The sequence below is a fragment of the Pogoniulus pusillus genome, chromosome 3 (assembly GCF_015220805.1).
Source record: "Pogoniulus pusillus isolate bPogPus1 chromosome 3, bPogPus1.pri, whole genome shotgun sequence".
NCBI classification, from domain to species: Eukaryota; Metazoa; Chordata; class Aves; order Piciformes; family Lybiidae; genus Pogoniulus; species Pogoniulus pusillus.
The window spans coordinates 48,756,659-48,772,132 of NC_087266.1; the positions used below are offsets into that span (position 1 = coordinate 48,756,659).

The following is a 15,474-nucleotide window of genomic DNA, read 5'->3' on the forward strand; positions in this document are numbered from 1 at the left end:
CAAATACAAAATAGCTTAATATGCCACCACTAGGGATGCCTTCAGAAATAATGATGAAATATAGCTGCTGTTAGAGGATAAGAGTTGAATTAAACCTCTGCTTTACATCTGTCATGTCACATAGCAAAGCAAAATTATTTAGGGTGGAATACTGATAAGCCTGTCCTCTAGGTTCCTCCTAGCATGGTAAAAGTTATGTTCCCTTTTCTGATGATTTTTGTGGCCTATGCAAAATTAACTTGACATTAATCTCTGTTCCCAGGTAGGTGTTCACACAGGGTATGCTTTCTGCACCATTTCCCAGATGCATCTTTGTTAGTCTTTCTGAACTTAAAAATGGTGTGAAAAAGGAAGAGGCAGTTGTTAATGGATAATTCTGCTTGGAGTGGGAAAATGCAAAGGGAAGGGGAGGATGAAAGAATAAAGATGCTCTTCACTAGGGAATGTTTTGGCATTTCTATCTCAGAGCAAGTTTGCTATCAGTTTTTCTGCCATTAAACAGTTTAAATGACAGCTATTTAAAAAGGTTTCAACTGAGTGTCCTTTATCCTTTGAAACATCCAGGGAAATAGTTACCTAATGATGTGGGGCAACATAAAAATAAAAATCCTTCTTTTACCTGGTTTAGATTTATAATTGAGATGACTTACAGGAGAATCCACAGTGAATCTTAACCTGACCTGAAAGTTAATTAGATTACCATGGGTATTGTGTCCTTTGAAAACAGGCAAGTTAAAAACCACGCAGCTAGTAATCTTGGGTACTTCTTTACACTGGGTTCCTTAAGGAATTAGTAATGTAAAAGCTTTAAAAGGTCTTTTTATTCTGCTTTTTCAGTCCCTGGTAGCTATTTTCTAGCCCCACTCACTTTGCCTACAATGTATACCAGAACTGTTGGTTGGAAGGGGCCTCTGGAAGTCATCTGGTTGAAACTCCCTGTAGAAACAGGATGCTTACCAGGGGAGGTATAGGCTGGATATTAGGAAGAAGTTCTTCACAGAGAGAGTGATTTCCCATTGGAGGTGGTGGAGGCACCGTCCCTGGGGGTCTTCAAGAAAAGACTGGATGAGGCACTTAGTGCCATGGTCTGGTTGATTGGATAGGGCAGGGTGGTAGGTTGGAGTGGATTATCTTGGAGGTCTCTTCCAACCTGCTTGATTCTATGATTCTATGGCTCTGTCTAGTTGAGTCTCAAAACCCCCAAAGGTGGAGATTTCACAATCTGATTTACTGCAATAATTTGCAGGGTAACATCAAATAGAATCAGTGAAGTATCTTCAGTTGGACTCTTAAATGTTTCAGAGTCAGACTTTGGCAGCTGCTGCCTGGCAAAGCAGCTCTGTTGCCGCTGCTGTGTGAAAGATAATTGCAGTGTAACAGAAAGGTGGGTTTCACACAACACAGATAGAATTGTGTGTGAGTTAGCTATGTAGTTCGTTAACCAAGGAATCTCTCTCTGTAATCAGCGAGAAGAAGGATCTCTAAAACACTGCCTCTTGCTCTCAGGGGTGCTTGGGATGAGTCACTGTCAGGAAGTGTGTCTTTCTCCTCACTGTTTGCAGGGAGGGTCCCCTTTTCTGGCATCAGACTTGCTTACATGGCTTGGGCCAGATGAAAGGAATTCCATCTCAACTGGGCCAAGGCATTGAGGGGATTTACACCATCAGCTGTGTTCAGATGGGAAATCATCCTAATCTGCAAATACTGAGAAGACTCCACAAGGCTATTGGTGCCTTCTCAAGTGCCTCCCTCAGGCTTTTGCCCCATTTTCTGGTTTGGTTTGGTTGGCTGTGATGATTTTGCCCTGGTCATCATTCTGCCTTTCTGTGTGTTTCTGTTTACAAAGGGTAATTAATTGCTTTGGATTTAATGTGCATTTGAGTATTTCTTCCCAGGATTGCCATGTCCTGGAAGAGGGTGACTCAAAGATAAAGGGAGATTTGTTTGGTGATTTTCTTTCTTTTTGGTCTTCCTGGATGCGAGTTATGCAAACAGCTGGGGGAGAAAAGAGCATTGTGGTGTCCCTGACGGAGGGAAGAGTTTTGCAAACAGCAGTTATTGCTCAGGATGCCTGTGGGGAATGCATGGTTATGCAAACTAGTGCCCCAAAGGGGAAACATCCTGTAATGCCTTTAGCATAACACCAGCAGTAAAAGAAGCTCCGCTGAAGCTGTCTTAGAGCAGAAAGCTTCTCGAACAACAACTTACAAAGCATCTTTTTTTCATTTCCACTCTTGTTGCTCTGCCAGCAAAGAGGTGGTGGAGTCTCTTTCATCCTGATGAAACACCATAGGAAAGGATATATCTTACTTCTTTGTTACTACCTTTGATCTTTTGTTGGCTCTTCAGGTTCACTTCAATTGCATATACCAAGATAAAAAAAATACCTGACCTTTCTGAATCGGCTTCTGCACTCTGCTGTTGTTGCATGGAGGTTGCCTGAGAACAGGTATTTTTGTCTGCAGTCTGTGAAGTGGCTCACTGCATTTTGTTAGATATCTTGAGAGATTTTGGTACAGTTTTTGTCTTCCTTAAGGCATGAGTGTAGATTTAGTCACCGACAATGGCTTTAAAAGTGACTGTGCTAGTTTTCATGAACCTCAACTTAGGCAGATCTGTTCTAAACTTTACCAAGTAAACTCCAGGCAATTGTGATAAAGTGCTCATAGCCTTTTCTGCTGGGTGCAGCATTTGTGCTTGCTGGGCCTGAGGTATCTGCTTTCATACACATCTTCAGAGCAGAATGTTGAAGGTCTCTCTCTGATGCATTGCAGGATCCTGAGGATGCTGCTGTGCCTGCTGGGCAGAGGAGGGCCTGGTGCTGGTGCATGTGCTTTGGCTTGGCCTTTATGCTGGCTGGTGTGATCCTGGGTGGTGCCTATCTGTACAAATACTTTGCATTTCAGGTAAGTCCAATACATTTTATTACGGGAGGGGTATGTTTTTCTCTGTTAGGCCTTACATTTAGAAGAGAGGAGTGTCAGATTGAACCAAATAGCATTGCTACTCCCATTCTTATCTTTCTGAAAGTTCAGTTTTTCTGAAGGCAAAGTGTATTGCTTCCTCTCAAGATAGCAGAGGAGAGCAGGAACAAAGCTGGGAAATAAAAGGAGCAAGGCTTCTGAAAGCCTTACTTTGCAGAGAAAGGATTTTGTCTAAATAGGACTTCAGTGTAGGAACCCCAGTGGTGTCCCAGATTTTCACCTGTTCTCTCTCCTGTTTCAAAGTGCCAAGTACTTGAGGCAGATTAACCCCTGGAAAGTCTCCTTGTTTGACCCCAGGTTTCCTGGACGCATGGGATACTGCTAATGAACATGAAAGGGATAGCTTATCAAAGCAGTGCAGTGTCTCTCCTTCCTAGCCTCCACCTTCCTAGCCTCCAGAGGGATAAGAAATACAAGCCCTGCAGGGCACTAGGGAGAAACACAGTCAACATGGTCATGCTCTGTCAAGTTGAATCTACACTGACAAGATTAGACCTTCTGACAAAATGTATTTTCAGTCTTGAAGAAATGTGACTGCTGCAAGAGGAGCTGTGTGAAGGCAGGGAAGTGGAGCTTTTAGCTGAAACATGGAAGAGCTGAGCTAAATAGTGTCTTCCTTGGACAAGAGCCCAGTGCATCCAGTTCTACCCAGTGAGAGTTTTCCCCAAGTGCTGTGAGCACACCCTCCCCCCTTCAGAGACTGCTGGGCTTGCAAGGTTCACAGGGTCAGAAAAAGAGAGTATAAGCAAAATGTGCATCCCTCTAGCCCACTGGTTAGTGCAGATAATTACAAGGTAGAAATTCTGTGTTCTTGCTGTCAGGATTTCCTTGCCCCCCACCCTCCTCATTTTAGTGGCTGCTAATGTGGAAGGCATAGTGATTAAAATTAGAAGTTGGAGCTGAAGCTGCAGTTTATAGTCTGTTTGGCCATTACATTAGCCTGATTTACAGGGGAGCAGTAGCGTTGCAAATGATGCTTAAACAGCATAGCATATCTTGGTGGATTAACAAGTTCAAAGCAGCTGAGTGCCTGCTGCATTACTCACATGTTTCATCTGTGCTTAGCACCACGGTGCTCCACCTTCTGAATGCCAGCTAGCTGAAACTGAAAGTGCTGTTTATCAGGTCTGGGTTGAAGGAAACATTCAGGAGTTGAGCTAACATTGCACTGAAGACATGTTTTCAGTGTCAGACTTTAAATGGATGATATATATATGCATAAGTTGTATGCTTCTAGAACTATCTGGCCTACAAATTCCATATATGACTTCTGACTCAGGACTTCATTTAGGTAATCTGCCATGTGTACTGTGACAGATGGACACAAATTGCTTTATTTTTTTTTATTATCTTTTTTTTTCTTTAAAAAAGCTTTAAATAGTTTTGGAAACAGACCTTCAAAACTTCTGAAGCCTTGCAAAACTAAGCAACTCCACAGACTAATGGAGGTTGGATGGAAACTTTTGAAGGGCCAACTGCTACAAGCAGGACTGAATTCAGAGTTAGACTTGGTTTTTAAGGGTGATTTGGATGACCAGTTTCAGTGTTTTAAATTGTAATTATTGACTGCAGCTAGATAATAATTTAATAATAATATCATAGAATCAAGCAGGTTGGAAGAGACCTCCAAGATCACCCAGTCCAACCTAGCACCCAGCCCTATCCAGTCAACCAGACCATGGCACTAAGTGCCTCATCCAGGCTTCGCTTGAACACCTCCAGGGATGGTGACTCCACCACCTCCCTGGGCAAATATATGCATGTGTATAGATGTAAGAACTTCATTGGCTTTCTAAAAATAAGATGGAATGTGCCACTGAAGAAACAAAGCAAGCAAACTGAAGGCTAGATTTTAAGAACTTGCTTTTGGGCTCCTGTTTTCCTTGAATTCAAGGGAATGAAATGCTCTGGGTTTGGTACAATCAGGATTTTATCCAAGGTCCTATTGTAGATAGCAACTGGCTTCTACTTTGGGGTATGACTCAAATTAAAAGGAAGAGATTTCATCTAGTCTGACAAGTTTTTCTTTTCCACAGTGCTTTGAGAATATTGCTTCTAAACTTCCAGCAAGAGTACTGATGTGTTGTTGTTGCTGTTGTTGTGGGTCATTTACTATTTTTAGCAGGGTGGTGTGTATTTCTGTGGAATCAAGTACATTGAAGATGGCTTAAGTTTGCCTGAGCCTGGCTCAGAGGCTCAGAGTGCTCGCTACCACACGATTGAGCAAAACATTCAAATCCTGGAGGAGGAAGATGTTGAGTTTATCAGTGTGCCAGTCCCTGAGTTTGCTGATAGCGATCCTGCTGATATCGTCCATGACTTCCACCGGGTAAGAGAGACTTCTGGGGGATTTGGAAGCATTTAAATCTTTAAGAATGTTCCCACTCAGTCATCCTGATAAATGTGTTCTCTAATTACTGTCATGGGGGAAAGTGGAGGGTGGAGGAGGCAGCAGAAATGTTTTCATCAGCAGCAGGCTGTAAGCAGTTACTAAGCAGGCATACAAAGTCCAGCATTATACAATCATGGTGAGGTAGTTTGTAAAACCACCATTGGCAAACACAGGTCTGTTGTTAGAAAGGGAAAGAAACTTGGAGCTATTTCCTTTTCTTAGTATGAGGAAGTAAAGGGAGTATAGCTCTTGGTGTCCACGGAGTTAGAGTTTGATGAACAGCTGTGGTGCCAAGGGACAGTCAGGAAAAGGGCTGTCTTAGCTCTGACCTCAACATGCAGGAGCTGATGGTACAGAAGCACAGAATCAGTCAGGGATGGAAGGGACCACAAGGATCACCTAGTTTCAACCCCCCTGCTATGGGCAGAGACACATCTTACATCAATTTAAGCATCTCACCCCAAAATTTAGCATCTGACCCCAATTTACATCTTGCCTCCATTTTATATCTTACCCCAAAATTTATCATCCCACTTCAATTTTACATCTTGTCTCCATTTTATATCTTACCCCAATTTAGCATCCCACCCCAAAATTTAGCATCTCACCCTAAAGTTTAGCATCCCACTTCAATTTATATTTTATCTCCATTTTATATCTTACCCCAGAATTTAGCATCCCACCCCAAAATTTAGCATCCCACCCCAAAATTTAGCAGCTTACCCTAAAATTTAGCATCCCACTTCAATTTACATTTTATCTCCATTTTATATCTCACCCCAAAATTTGGCATCTTAGCTCCATTTTATACCTTACCCTAAAATTTAGCATCTTACCCCAAAATTTAGCATCCCACCCCAAAACTTAGCATCCCACTTCAATTACATCTTATCTCCATTTTATATCTCACCCCAAAATTTAGCATCTTAGCTCCATTTTATACCTTACCCTAAAATTTAGCATCTTACCCCAAAATTTAGCATCCCACCCCAAAACTTAGCATCCCACTTCAATTTACATCTTATCTCCATTGTATATCTTACCCCAAAATTTAGCATCTCACATCACAAGATACATTCAAGCATCCCCCAGAGATGCTGTCCTAGCATGGCTCAAAAACCCCGGAGCAGCAGCAGAAATGGAAGGAAGCATGGCAGAGAGCTCACTTTGCAGAGTCTGTAGGAAGCCTATCAGGAGATAGCTCTTCCTTGGGCATCCTGGGCTGCTGTGATCCTTAAAGGCACTGTTGTCCTAGGGTATTAAAGCATTTTCAGCTGTTTCTTCCTTGGGTGTTTTTTTAGGAGCAACTTTGGTTGATAGGAATCACAGTAATAAATTTTGCAAAGGCAGTTGACAGGCCTACAGCTCTTGGTATTAATGGCAGTTGTAAACCAATTAGCAGCCCTTCTTTTCTGTGTCAGCCTGATGGAAGCTGTCTGGTAGCAATGAAATCTTCTACAGCTGGTTTTCAGGAAGCTAAATTTTTGTGCACGTTTGAAGACTTTACGGAACAGCTTTTTTAAGGAAGGCTGAAAAAGAGTAAGGCAACATCCTATTTTTTTATGCAAACTTCAGAGTTTGAAGTTTTGCAGGCAAAGTGAGTGCTATCTATCAAATATTCATAAGCAGATTTGGAGGAAAACATTGCTTGCTTAAGCTGTGTCATTTAAAAGCATTCCTGAATATATTTAGGGAGCTTCTGTTACGAGTTAGAGCAAAGCCTCTAAAGAGGGAAGACCAGAAAGAAAAAAGAAAGGCAAGGAGTATGTAAGAAGTGAATAGGAACAAGATAACATTAGAAATTTAGCTATTGATTGAGTGGGTTAAAGACTTTGCTCTAAAGGTCAGTGCAAAGATCATTTGCATAGGCACAGCACTTAACTCCCATGTCATGAGATTGATTAGTTGCACTGCTGATTGCTGTTCTAGTGCTAGTTTAACTTTTGGGCTCTTGGTACTCAGTATTTTATATGTTTTTGCAGCCCTAGATCTTTGCAGCAGCTTGAGATAATGTCTTCTTTAGCAAGAACAGATGCAGTCAAACACAGCTCACTGCACAGAGCCACAAGATTCATCAGGATAATTCCCTGGGCTTTTATATCTGTTTTTATGAAACTATAGCAAGAATTGGAGTTCAGGTACCACAAAGGCAGTAATTTGGCTATAAATAATCATTAACAGTTCAAGGCAGCAGTATTTTTGAAAGCAAAAGTTGGGGTTTTTTTAGTTGCATTATCACAGAATCATACAATGGCTTAGGCTGGAAGGAGCCTTAGAGATCATCTACTCCAACCTCCCTCCCATGGGCAGGGAAACTCTTCTGTAACAGTATTTTTTTTCCATCTCTGTTTTGTTGCTGCCAGCAGCATTTCCCCTTTACACAAAACAGAGCAAGATTTTTGCCTTCTTGCTTCATGATGCAGGCACTAGGAACAAATGAATACTGTACTTGATTCCCTAACAGGACAGATGCACCTTTGTAATTCCATTATTGAGGTGTGTTTGAACTACTGATTGCCTGCTGCTTTGTGCTAGTCCCAGTCATAGATTTCAACTCTCATCAGGACTGCTTTTTATTTCTGCATTTTCTTAGCCACAAATTGGAGGTTTTTTGGACAGGCTTTATAGTGAACAGAATAATAATTTGAGGGACAGTATGAGGCAATAGCAGCTGAACCAAATCTCTATGTGAATTTATTTCCTCAACAGAGACTCACTGCCTATCTTGACCTCAGCCTGGATAAGTGCTATGTGATTCCTCTGAACACTTCAGTTGTTATGCCACCAAAAAATTTCCTGGAGCTGCTCATCAACATCAAGGTACAGTTAAATCACAAGTAATTTGTTCTTATGACAGGGAAAGGAGAGAGTGTTTTGTTTTGCTGTCCTCAGAACTCTGACAATTCTACAAGGCACATGTTAGAAAGTTAACTGATCATACAGATCTGTGCCAAGAGAAAAAAGGTCTAGAAGCTTCTTAATTGTAATCATGAAGAAATTACTACTGCAGAGGAAGATAAACTTGATTTCATTCTTTGATGCTACAAATCTGATTGCCAAAACTGTGTAAATGTGCTGTACCTAGACTATTTGTGTGGTTTCTAATCTGTAATCCATTGTGACTAAAGTTTCCATAAAGCTTGTATGTGCTGGGCTAAGACTAGTTAGCTGAGAGGATTAAAGTAGATATCCTGGGAAATCCTTTTAACATGGACTTTGTTTAAACAGTAAGCTCCCTGGGGCAGCACCTGCTTTGAACTGATCCTGTGTCTTGAGGATGATGTACCTGAGGTGTGTTGGATCCATTCTGTGTGCTCAGGGAATTACATGGGATGGACTTGCACTGGATGTGAGTTCATGAGGCTTCCAGCATCCTTAAAATGGATCTTCTTGTTCCCAGGGAGCATTAGAATTTGGACTGTGTGGTTAGCAAAGCCCATTTAAAAGCAAGAGGGGTTTTAGTGTAGCCACATTTCTGGTTCTTTAAGCCTCAGTGTCCTTAAAAACAAAGACCCTGGAAAGGACTGAGACACTGCCATCACTGAACAACAAAACCTGAGTTTTCAGTATGATGTTGTGGCAACTCTGAATCCCTTCCCAGCAGGGTTTGATAATTGAACACTGCTGCCTAGCCTGTGGTGCTGATGCTGGCTGGTTTGCTTGTCACTACCACCAGGACATGCTGTTCTGTCAGTAGTAGTAACTGAGTGAAATGTAATGGCCTGTGAAATTGAGGAGGCCAAAACAGATCATCTAATGGGGCCTCTTACTGATTTAATATGAATCATTTTTATCCTTTTAACTCCTAATGTATGTGTGGTTTTAATGCAGAGTTAAGTAGTATTTACCTTGTTTTTCAGCCTTCTGGTGTCTTTGCAGAACAGCAAAACACTCTGGGTGGGGAAGAGAGTTAATAACCTAACTTCTGTATAAGATCTGGGGAGAGCATCTTAAGTTTTATTTAACTGGGTGCTTGCAACTTCAGAATTGTTAACACAATCTTTCAGACAAGGCTTTGGAATTAGGACTCCAGGAACCATTTTAGCCCATTCTGAGTGGCTTGTGTATATAAATAAAACCTATGTGAAAAATGACTTCACAAGTAAGTCCTCTGCTGCTTTTTCTCTGCATATTTTGAGACTCTTTTATCTGCACTTTCATTTCCTGTACCTAAAGATGAGGTGTTAGCTGTAAAACTCAGCAGCCCCTTTTTTTTTTGTCTAGATTTTGTATAGATTGTTTTGTTGCCATCTTTAGTTCACAGAAACTCCACTATTGAAATCTGTTAATTTCCTACTTTGTCATTAGGACTAAATCAGATGTGCTTGGTTTACCAGTAAGAGGATAACCAAGCATCATGCATTCCATTGAGAATCTGTGCAAAAGCAAACTATTTTGATCACTGTCTCCAGCAGTGAGTGTCCTAATTTTATGAGACATCTGTTTAGTTCTTATTGTATTGACAAAAAGCTGTGAGCATTTGAAGTCTCAGGAAATCAGGCTGAATGTTTTGGGAAGCTACTCTGCACCAGCACAAAGTGAGTACCTTTCTGTTCCTTAGCCTGCAGTTGCTCTGGTTGCACGAGGAGAAAACTGTGCAAAATTAAAGTGCTCCTTCAAATGAGCTCTGAATATATTATCAAAATGGAGGTGTTCTGAGCTGTTTTGGTTTTGAAGAAAGGCCTTAATTTTAACCTAAAGAACCACATTTCTGTAGATTGATAGAATTTGCTTAAATATGCAGCCTGTGAGAGGCCTCCTTTCCCTGGGCAGCAAGGCTGAAGCCCAGATGTATTTGTGTAGTCACCTCCTTCCCTTTGTTGGGACAGTTGCCTGATTTTCACTGTGCACAATGCACAGAACATCTCAAAGATAATTGTGGCTGCTGCTGGATCCCAGTGCTAGGTGACTGCTCCTGCAGTAGCTGGGCAGCTGAAATTCCTGCACTGAGTTCCCTCTTTTCCTGTGCCTCTCAAGGAGGGCCAAGAAGGCCAGATTTGGCAGTGGTCTGGCAGGTCATGGGGAGTGTTCTCACAGGCTGCCCCAGGCCAGCAGGGTAGCTCTGCCAGTGCACTGTACTGCTGCTTTGCTCTGGGGCTCCCTTGGGGTTCTCTCCTGAAGTTCAAGAGACCTGGGATTAAGAGACAGTAATTTAAAGAGCTGTAATTGCCAAATAATGAGTGGAATAATTTGGGAGTGTGAAGTCTTTGAAGCTCTTAAAGAAAAAGAAATCTGTTGTTTTCATCATAGTGTGTGCTGAAGAAAGTGTTCATCATTCAAAGGAGTTTAATACAGCCTGTCCTTTCTTTGCTGAAAAGAATAGCATTTCATCAGCTCCTCAAGATGTCATCTGGACTGAAAGGAGAATCTTGTTATGCAGTGGCAATTGCAAGTTGTTTATTGTCAGTAAAAAAAACACAGTGATTTGTTTCTGTAGTAAGTGATCATTCTATGTTTAGAAAGCAAGCAACACCTTCTCTGGTGCCATGAAGAAGAGTCACATTAACAGGATTCCTTAAATGAAATAATGTTTTAGAAAAGCTGCTGGTAATTTACTAGTGGCAAGATGAGGAAATCAGCTGATAGTTGAGTGTGTGCATCTTTAGCTGTGTATGGTGAGGAGTGCACAAAGCCAAAATTGCTCCATCATTTCAGCTGTGCCAGAATAGCACTGAAGGGGCTGAGAAGCCTTTGCATGGCATCATGGCTCTACTCCTTTTCAGTGCACTGCCTTAAAACACCCAATATAGAATCATAGAATCAACCAGGTTGGAAGAGACCTCCAAGATCCTTGCCATATAAAGAGATGTGGGAGTTGCCATAATAATTTATGGGGCTAGATGGTCTCATCTCACATTTGGCTTCAGAGTTGTGACCTAGGCTGTGAATATGCTGAAGACTTCCCAAGCCCTGCAGACTGCAGCTGGCATGCTTCATCAGCAAGAGTACCTTCATGTAGGACATGCTTCTGCCAACTCCTATTTGGAAGTAGTTCCCACTGAAGCCTTTTGGGCTGTTGTTAATTAGGTGAAAACTTTGTACGAGAAGTGCAGGCTTGATCCATGCCAGTGAGTGCTCCTGGAAGGAGACATTTCTTCTGCACTGAAGATTACTGTTACTGTAGTAGGAGGGTGGTGGACATGCACATCAGTGGAAGTTTTGTGCCCTTTTTGAATGTAGTCATCACCTATTTCTGTAGTGCGGTGCAGCCAGGTTTACATGTTGAGGTTAAAATTCTGTCGGCTAGACGTGTTTGAAAGAATTCAGAGACGTGTCACAGCCATTGCAAAGTGTTTATTGTGTACTCGGACCACGAAGAGATGGCTTTTGACAGAGCTGTTACATTTTTGTTCTGCAGGCTGGAACATACTTGCCTCAGTCCTACTTGATTCACGAGCAGATGATTGTCACTGACCGCATTGAGAACGTGGATCAGCTGGGCTTCTTTATTTACCGCCTCTGCCGCGGCAAGGAAACGTACAAGCTGCAGCGCAAAGAGGCCATGAGAGGTAAGTGTTCCTCCAGCAGGGTTTTTTTTTGCACTGGCAGAAAGTTCAGTGCCACTTGAATTCAATAAATAGGCTTGGCCTCATTGGAAGTACTCTTATTAAAGCAAGGGCTGCTTATTGCAGTAACTGGCTCCGTGGGCTTAAGTACATCCGATAGTTTCTGCGTAGGTACAGAAAGAGGTGACTTTATCGTGCACAAGTGCTCAAGGCCCCAGATGAGCTAGGAGTTGCTGAAATGCATGGGTATGCTTCTGGGGTTCAGGCTTTCATTGTGTTTGGTTTTGGCTTTTTAATCTTGTTTCTTGACCTATCCCACCAAAACAACAAAAAATCTTCAATGTATGAGAAGCCATAACCTTGTAGTCCAAGTACAGAGCTGCAGCAAAGCTGGTGAGAGGCCTGGAACACAAACCCTTTGAGGAGAGGCTGAGGGAGCTGGGGGTGTGCAGCCTGCAGAAGAGGAGGCTCAGGGGGGACCTCATTGCTGTCTACAACTACGTGAAGGGAGGCTGTAGCCAGGTGGGAGTTGGTCTCTTCTGCCAGACAACCAGCAACAGAACAAGGGTACACAGTCTCAAGTTGTGGTGGGGGAAGTACAGGCTGGATGTTAGGAGGAAGTTGTTGGCAGAGAGAGTGATTGGCATTGGAATGGGCTGCCCAGGGAGGTGGTGGAGTCACCATCCCTGGAGGTGTTCAAGAAAAGCCTGGATGAGGCACTTGGTGCCATGGTCTGGTTGACTGGCCAGGGACGATCTTGGAGGTCTCTTCCAGCCTGGTTGATTCTGTGCTTAGTTGGGCTCAAATTTGGTTAGATGCTCTTTTCCCAAGTTCTAAGATGTTGTTTAAATGCTACTAGTCCCTTTTTTTTTCCCTATAGTGGTTTGTTTCTTTGCTGTTCCTTTTCTTGTATCCCCACAAGTGTTTTTCTGCATGCACAGAGAGGGAGATCAGGAACCCCTGGGGGGGGTTTTGGCAGGTTGTTTTTAACTAACCCACTACCGCGGTTTGTTCCATCGCACCTTCAGGATTATTCCTTGTGTGTTGATTTTCTGAGCATGAAAGCATGCTTACAGGTGTTTCCTCTGAGGAGGGGATTGAAAAGGGATGGTTCTGATTTCTGGTAGCATCTTACTAAGAGAGATGTAAAACTATCATGTCTCTGATGTACACTTTCCCCTCTTCTGCTTACCCTCCCCTGTTCTTCACTGACACAAACAGGAATTCAGAAGCGTGAAGCCACCAACTGCCGAAAGATTAGGCACTTTGAGAACAGGTTTGCTATGGAAACCCTCATCTGTGAACAGTAATGAGGAACATCACTGTTGCAGGAGACTTAAGAACTACAGTATGACCCCACCCTTTGTATTGTGTGCAGTGATGATTTTTTCAAACCTTCTCTTACGTAAGTAGTGGACAGGGCTTTATTGCTGAACACCTTCCACACTTTCATCTCATGATCCATGTAAAACCAATGCTTTAGTTCTTCTTCCTTATTTTCAGGTGTGGTGTTCTTCTATTTGAATAGCAGTTGTATAAAGACTTAGTTGCTAGTGCATTTCATGTGATGGACAATAGGAAGAGACTTTGGAATATCCACCAGTTTTTAATTAAATGAAATGGAAAAGAGTTAATAATCTACAAATGGACTGCAAGAGCTACTTCTAACTGTACTATTACCTGCTCTATAGTTTGTTACTGCATATAGGCAACCCTGTATTTGACTTTCCTTAACAAAGTGCAATTTGGTTTGTTCTTAAGATAGGGTCCTATTTACCTTTTTAGATTGATTTCTGACTTGATGTTTTCAAATGGCAAGTGTTTGCTGTATCAGTCTTTTAGAAAATTGAGAAGTAACTTATGTTACTAACTTGTATATAATCCTTGTATGTGCAATGGAAAATAAACCTTATAAACCTGTTTGTCTAAAAGTCTTGTTCTCGTCTGCTGACACTGGGCAGGGGTTGTGTGGCTTTTTTTGGCTTGGTTTGGTTTTTTTCTTGTTGTTTTGGGTTTTTTGTTGTAGAGGAGTGGACTAAAGATAAAATTAATGCTCTTTTTTTGCAGTCCTGTTTTTGAGAGTAAGAAGATAGAACTGAGTAAGCCATGGCTGAGAAATGAAATACGGACAGAGAAGTATGCTTTGTGTTCCTTTTTCATTTGGAGGATGTACTGTGCAGTTAGCTGAAATTCTGGGTTGCTATTTCCATGATCAAGAGAATCAGGGTAGAGATCCAAAGCTGACATAATATGTCTGAAACCCCTGTCCTGAGTACAAACACAAATGATGTGGAGCATGCCATGAGTCGAGCTGACCCAGCTGAGAGCCAGAAGTGTTCACTGCATGCAGCCCTTTGCATTTCCCTTTGCTCAGCTCCATGGCATCCTTCTCAGCCTGTGTCACCCATCCAGCTTTTCCAGTTAATCTGGAACTAGCTCCAGTATCACTAATGCTATTCTCTATCATGTAATTTAGACTTAAAACAAGTGCAAAATCATCTCAATTTGTTCAGTATAACTGAGATCTTCATAACAGCAACCTCCATAGGAGAGAGTGCAGGATAAGATACATCATAGTGCCTGTTCTTTTGAAACTGGTTGCAAGAGAAAATACAGGAGAGGAAAAAAAAGGAGTAACACTCAAAATCAAGTCTGAAAAAATCTTCCTCAAACCAACCTCTAAGCTTTCATGGTCCGGGAATTGACTTGTCTTTCTGACCAAATTCTGACTATTGATTTTTTTTTTAAAGGAAAGTAAGAATATTTCATAGAATTTTTGCATGTTTGTTTGAGAAAGTATTGCTTAAACTGATATTTAAATAACATGCACCACAGACGTCCAGATCTTTTGTCTGAGGTTGATTTTTGTCAAGCAGCTTTGGATTAATCTTTTGACCTTTTAAAGGATCTTTTCTTAATATAGTGGGAGGATGCTTTACTGCTTTTGGTGCTATTAAACAATTGTAAACATGCTATCATCCAGCTTCCTGCCATTGTCAATGTTTGGACTCAGATAAAGTAATTTGGTTTAAAGGAAGTTTCTTAAATATACAAGATTTCTTTTTATTTTTTTTCTTCCTCTGTATTTGCCTTTGTTTGCAGTTTAGTCTCAGTGCAGGTGCATTATATATGAAATAAAAGCTGTTCTTTTCTGACAGCTGGGCTTTTTAAATCCATTCTTGCTGGTGCATAGCAGTCGTGAACGTCAAATAAAGCCTCAGGTGGGTAGAGGGTATATGTTCATGTGTGAGCTAGGTTTAGGTAGCTACATGTTGGTAGAGTTGTAAGCAAGTTGGACATGTCCACTGGGAAAACTCTAGCTACAAACATTCAGGATGTTGCAATTGTGTGATTGTAATAAAGGTCAAATGTATGTCAGGACAGGGTGTATGCTTTGGAAGCCTGTGTGAGAAAAGATTCATGCTGAAGTGTTTTTAAGTATATTTCCTACCTTTTCAGGAGTGTGCCATTCCTTGTTTTCTGTAAGTTGACATGAAGCCTACTAGTTTTGAAGTAAACCTGCCATCATCTTTAACTTGCTTTCAAAAGAAAACTCGGCAAGAAACTTTAGGAGGCTGCTGAAAGGGAGGCA

General features: G+C 41.7%; 1 protein-coding gene across 2 annotated transcripts in view; it reads left to right on the top strand.

Moving 5' to 3' along the window:
• The window catches only part of ITM2B (integral membrane protein 2B), a 29,440-nt gene extending 15,627 nt beyond the window's left edge, over nt 1–13,813 (top strand). The window contains exons 2-6 of one of the 2 annotated variants that reach the window (XM_064175594.1): nt 2,775–2,906; nt 5,110–5,313; nt 8,086–8,196; nt 11,735–11,885; nt 13,104–13,813. In XM_064175594.1, coding sequence (XP_064031664.1) covers nt 2,775–2,906; nt 5,110–5,313; nt 8,086–8,196; nt 11,735–11,885; nt 13,104–13,192 — 687 coding nt within the window. In that variant the 3' untranslated portion in view covers nt 13,193–13,813. Of the gene's footprint in view, nt 1–2,774; nt 2,907–5,106; nt 5,314–8,085; nt 8,197–11,734; nt 11,886–13,103 lie in introns of both variants that reach the window. The other variant, XM_064175584.1, reaches the window with a different exon arrangement.
• The last annotated feature ends 1,661 nt before the right edge of the window (nt 13,814–15,474 follow it).